This window comes from Cucurbita moschata, unplaced genomic scaffold (genome assembly GCF_002738365.1).
Source record: "Cucurbita moschata cultivar Rifu unplaced genomic scaffold, Cmos_1.0 Cmo_Scf00031, whole genome shotgun sequence".
Taxonomy (NCBI): domain Eukaryota; kingdom Viridiplantae; phylum Streptophyta; class Magnoliopsida; order Cucurbitales; family Cucurbitaceae; genus Cucurbita; species Cucurbita moschata.
Genome location: NW_019268547.1, coordinates 394,837 through 400,798, shown reverse-complemented (window position 1 = coordinate 400,798; position 5,962 = coordinate 394,837). Strand labels below are relative to the sequence as shown.

Here is a 5,962-nt window from a genome sequence, read left to right as displayed (position 1 = left end):
AAAAAAAAAAAAAAAAAAAAAAAAAACTATTATTATTTCCTCTGATAATTTATATATATATATTAATAAAAAAAGTCCAATCTATTTGAAAATACCATATAAACTATAAAAATAAAAATAAATAAAAACATTAAAATTTGGATAATATTATTGAAATTTGAATGAAAATACTAATATGATCGAAGATAAATTACTATATATATATATATATATACATATATAATATTTTTATTATTATTAATATGTAGGTAATATTAGAAAGAAATGGTAAGGAAGATCACCTGTCTTCTTCTTCGGTCCACTGTCCTTTAATGAGAATTGCAGAAGAAGGCTTCTTTAATTTCTTGAGTTTGGAACAAATTTTCCGTTCATGATTTGGTGTAATCATCGCCTTTCCTTCGTTTCTTCTTCCCCATCCGTACATTTCTGAATCTTCTTCTTCTAATTCTTCTAATTCTTCTAATTCTTCTAATTCTAATTCTATTTGTAATCGTAATGCTTCCTCCACGCGCAGCCTCCCGTCCATTTCAAACCACTCGCCGCCGCAACTTTCCGGCGACAACCCTCCTCCCATCAGCCCATTCTCAAAGCAATTTCCGTTCACGTTGTGGCTGTACAGAAATCGATCTATGGCGGCTAGTGGCGGACCCGACGGCGGCGCGTTGCTCTGCATGTTTCTCTGTCCTCTGATTTTGTGTTTCGCCTGAAATATGTTTATGGAGAGAGAGAGAGAGAGAAAGGAATGAAGATGGCGAGAACATGGAGAAGAGAGTGAAGGGGTTTTTGTCATGAGCATGCAGCTTTACAGCCGTTGATCTTGTGGATGATCCAACGGCTGAGATTGATAGTTAGTGTAACTCCTGAGCTTCCTCTTTTTTGGCCAACAAAAAATTAAGAGTTAAGGGAGAGGGATTAGTGGGCTGGTTATAATCATAACCCATTAATTATTTTTATTTAATTTTACTATTATTTGTCCTAATTTTGCTTTATTAAAATGACCATTTTTTTCTTCCCGCTATGAATGGGAGACGAATTTGGCGCCAAATTATGGTGAATTGACTGTTTTGTCCTTATATGGATTTACTTTTTGCAGCGAACTGGCAGGGGTAATCTTGGGTTTTCCTTCTATCAGTATGAAATTTGAGGAAATTACTGAGACAAAATTAAAGTAGGGCAAATAAAAGAGGAAATGATGGGGGGTTTTAAGTTATTGAAAATATTAATTATATATTTAATATAGGGAGAAAATTTTGGAGAACATGAAGGGAATGAAATAAATTAATTTTGTACAAATATATGTCCCCCTAAATGCCCCTCCCACTAATATACCCTTCCTTAGCTGAGTGAATGTATATAATTTTTTTAAAAATGAAATGAAATGTCTCCGTTTTAGGTATACTCTAGACTATCACGACACTCGATTTAATAAAATCTACCCTATGAATGCCTCCGATCATACCAAGGACGAGATTAAAGATTTTTTTTTTTTTTTTTTTTTGTTTAGATGTAAGAATTTTTTAGGTATTATTTATAACATAATTAAATTTATTTTTTTAAAAATTTATTTTAATGAAATTAGAATGAAGCATATATAATTATAATGGTTGGAAATTAAATGAATTCCGTTGTTTGTCACTTCAAGAAAGTTAATGCCCAGCCCATAATGAACTCACGGCCCATATTAAAAAGTAGATATGGGCCGGAATTTCAGCTTCACTATTAGAGTACGGCCCAATATTTAATAAAGGCTCAGCCAGTAAATCATAATTAAAGCCCAAATTTGAGTTAAAACCCAGCCAAGAATTCACGGCCACGGCTCACATCAAAGCAGCTGAAAAGGCAGAATTTCAGCTACATGAAGCTGATACGGCCCAGAATGGAGTTAAAGCCTAGCCAATCATGCATAGTTGAAGGCATAATAGGGCCATAAAAGAAGCTCAAATCGGCCCATGGTGGAAGCCCAAAATGGAACATATGAAAGCCCAAATTGGCCCATAGATGAAGCCCAATTGGCTCATAATGGAAGACCAAATAGGCCCATAGTTGAAGCCCATATAAGTTCACGAGTGAAGCCCAAATCGGCCCGTGAAGGAAGCCCAAGTCGGCCCACTAGTGAAGCCCAAGTCAAATCGGGCCACACTGGAAGCCCAAGCCAAAATCGGCCCATAATGGAAGCACAAGCCCAAATCAGCCCAAAGTGGAAGCCCAATCCCAAATCGGCCCATAGTCGAAGACCATAAACAAAGCCCAAATTGGACCATATTTGAAGCCCAAAGAGGCCCATGGTGGAAGCCCAAATCCGCCCATAGTTGAAGCCCAAGTCGGCCTATAGTTGAAGCCAACTCGGCCCAGAGTTGAAGCCCAAGTCGTCCGAGAGTTCAAAGCCCAAGTCGGCCCACAGTGGAAGCCCATGTCGGCCCACAGTGGACGCCCATGTCGGCCCACTGTGGAAGCCCATGTCAGCCAATAGTGGAAGCCAACGTCGACCCACTATGGAAGCCCAAGTCGGCCCACAGTGGAAGCCCATGTCGGCCCACAGAGGAAATCCTTGTCGGCCCAATGTGAAGCCCAAATCTGCCATTTTGGAAGCCCCGGTCGGCCCACTTTGGAAGCCCAAGTCGGCCCACTTTGGAAGCCCATGTGGTCCCATAATGGAAGCCCGGTCGGCCCACAGTGGAAGCCCAAGTCGGCCCACCGTGGAAGCCCAAATCGACCCCTCCGTGGAAGCCCATGTCGGCCCACAGTGGAAGCCCATGTCGGCCCAATAATGGAAGCCCGGCGGCCTACTGTGGAAGCCCAAGTCGTCCCACAGTGGAAGCCCAAATCGACCCCTCCGTGGAAGCCAAGTTGGCCCACAGTGGAAGCCCAGCCCACGTCGGCCCACAGTTGAAGCCTATGGCGGCCCAAATTGGCCCAAATTTTAGCTACTTAAGGATGGATACGGCCCAGTGTGAGTTTAAGAGTAGCCCATAATGTATGCGCACGGCCCTTATCAAAGTTGCTAATGGGTCATGAAGCTGGATACGGCCCAGTTTTGAGTTAAACCCAGCCTAAAATTCACGGGTACGGCCCATATTAAAGAATCTAATTGACCCCATTTCAGCTAAATGGAACTGGATATGCCCCATTTTTTTAGTTAAATAAAACCTTTTTTTTTTTTTTCTTTTCCAACTGTACGCTAGATTTTTATATTTTAGACTGATATATATAAATTGAAATTCACCACCTATAATCAATAATCAATATGGTGTACGGTTCTTTTTCGTGGCTAAATTTTAGGAACATAGTGATTAAGTGTCTTTTAGTTGGATTAATTCTATATTGGATGACGAGTTTGGAATCTTTTTAATATACACGTGAATGAGGACAAAATATGCTGGAAATGTTCTCGTTAGTTTGTGGGATAGTCTTCCCTCTTTAGAATGTTGGGGCCATGGGACATTACAAAAGGCTAGAAGGTATCCGATGTGGTTTGTAGTCTAACAAAAGCAGAAGCTAGTAGGCATATGACAAATAAAATAACTACGTTTGCAGAGGATACAGAGGAATGTCGAAGTGGTGCTGTACAAAATCCCCAAAAAAAAAAGAGAAAAGGCATTGAATTCATATGTAGAGGCATACCCATTTAAAGCAATTTGTTAAAACCCACATCTGGTGGGGTGCCATGTGACACAATCGCGCTTTCGAAGGCAGCGGACTAGCGATTGTGCGGCACTCACTTTCCAGCGACAAGTGAGTTAAGCCAACTTGTTCTTGCGTCGCCTACGGCCAAGCGACGTACGGTCGAGCCTCTAGCCTCGGTTTTAAAAGAAGGTTTTAGAAAACGAGGAGAGAGAGAGATTTTAGAAAGAGAGATTTTAGAAAGAGAAAGATAACAACGGCTAGCATATATAACCTTGGGTAGGGAGAAGTTGACGACTAGTCATATCCCCTATAGTACATTCTGGGCCATTTTAGTTCTGGCAGGCCTAGACATGATATTTTTGAGGTGTCATACGCTCTAGAATTACAAAAGAAAAAACACTAGAATGAAAAGACATGACAAGGGTTTGGCTTGTCATGGGCATGCGGCCATGGGCAACATGCCCTGGACAAGCATGACCGTGACACCATGCTCTTAAAACCAAGCTTCAACTTCACTAAATGAGAGGACCAATGAGGCAAAAAATGGCAGAAGTTTGCAGTACATCGGATTTGGCCGCCAACCGAAATAAGATCGCCACCGTTGGATTTGGGTCGGAACAACGTTGTTAAATTATCGGTGTTATTAACTCAGAAGAGAAGACAAAGTGAAGCTGCAACAGTTCTTGGTGTTGGATGATGGAAGTCTCACATCGACTAATTTAGGGTGTGATCATGGGTTTATAAGTGAAGAATACTAACTCCATTGGAATGAGGCCTTTTGGGGAAGCCCAAAGCAAAGCCACGAGAGCTTATGCTCAAAGTGGACAATATCATACCATTGTGGAGAGTCGTGTTCGTCTAACATGGTATCAGAATCATGCCCTAAACCTAGTCGTGCCAATAGATTGGTAAATCCTCAAATATCGAACAAAGAACTCTTAAAGAAAAGGAGCTAAGCCCCTCCTCGAAGGCAGTCAAAAATGACTAAGGAAGACTCCAAAGGAGTCGAGCCTCGATTAAGGGGAGGCGCACTTTGTTCGAGGGGAGGTGTTGGATGATGGAAGTCCCACATCGACTAATTTAGGGTGTGATCATGGGTTTATAAGTGAGGAATACTAACTCCATTGGAATGAGGCCTTTTGGGGAAGCCCATGGCAAAGCCATGAGAGCTTATGCTCAAAGTGGACAATATCATACCATTGTGGAGAGTCGTGTTCGTCTAACACTTGGGTCTTCAAACACTTTCTTAGAACTGAATATGTAAGAAAAAAAATGCCCGACATTACCATCCAAGAAAATACAAATTCTGAATGGATAATAATATAGAGTTACCTGTTTTGTATTTCTAAGACTTTTATTTATAATGTTATATTTAAATCTCAATTAATTATAATCATAAAATATAAAAGTTACAAATATTGAAATGATTTAAGAAATTGTTTTCATTTTTAAGCTTTTAGGTTAGACTTGTAAAGGTAGATTAAGTTTCTTTTCAATTATATGTAGTTTATATTGTTTATCGATCTTGTCTATGGAGTGATTCGAATTTTGAGCATTATTTTATCGATCTTGTCTATGGAGTGATTCGAATTTTGAGCATTATTTTTTGTTTTGAAAATTTGATTAATAAGTCAATCTGAATTTTTTTATGTATATATAAAAAAAAATATTAGAAGTATGAACCCTGAAGTTGATTTTTTGTCGAATAAAATGGTTAATATTTTAAAAAAAAATAAAAATGTTATAATCTCTTAAACACAAAATTGAAAGATTAATGACCGAACCGAACCGAATATTCATAACTGAACCGATTTTAGAATCTAATCGAACCGAGTATTCATATGTTCTCCAAGGTTCTTTGTACCAAAGTAATGAACAAATGAAATGTTTGGATATTGACAAATAAAGTGAGCAGAGAGAAACCATAGCACTTGGCTCAAATTCATATATAAATGACAAGTAGTTTTAAAGAATATGAACCAAGTGTTCCATGAATTGTGCATTCATTACCTGGCCTCATCTCTACCATTAATAAAGAGATTGTTCTAGAAATTAAAATGCTAACATTTTCTAAGAAACTAATTACTTTATCATTTAATTATCCATAATTTGTAAATATTTTGTCACATAGCGTATCTAATAAGCTTTAATCAAAAGCAAAAAGAATAATAGTTTAGATTCCAATCTTTTTTATTTCATGCATGTTATAAGATTTTGGGGCATTCTTTTTCATCTTTTAATACATGTCCAGATCTTATTAAATTTACAAAAGTTATTTTGATTCTTATTTAAATAACACAAATTTTATAGAGAGTATTGAATTGTTTTTTTTTTTTTT

At 38.3% G+C, this 5,962-nt stretch overlaps 1 protein-coding gene across 1 annotated transcript in view; it reads right to left on the bottom strand.

The window, feature by feature from the left end:
• The window catches only part of LOC111464737 (transcription factor MYB64-like), a 2,781-nt gene extending 2,108 nt beyond the window's left edge, over positions 1 to 673 (bottom strand). Inside the window, exon 1 of the mRNA XM_023108980.1 lies at positions 282 to 673. Within this exon, the coding sequence (XP_022964748.1) occupies positions 282 to 673 (392 nt within the window). The remainder of the gene's footprint in view (positions 1 to 281) is intronic.
• Between the last annotated feature and the right edge of the window lie 5,289 nt (positions 674 to 5,962).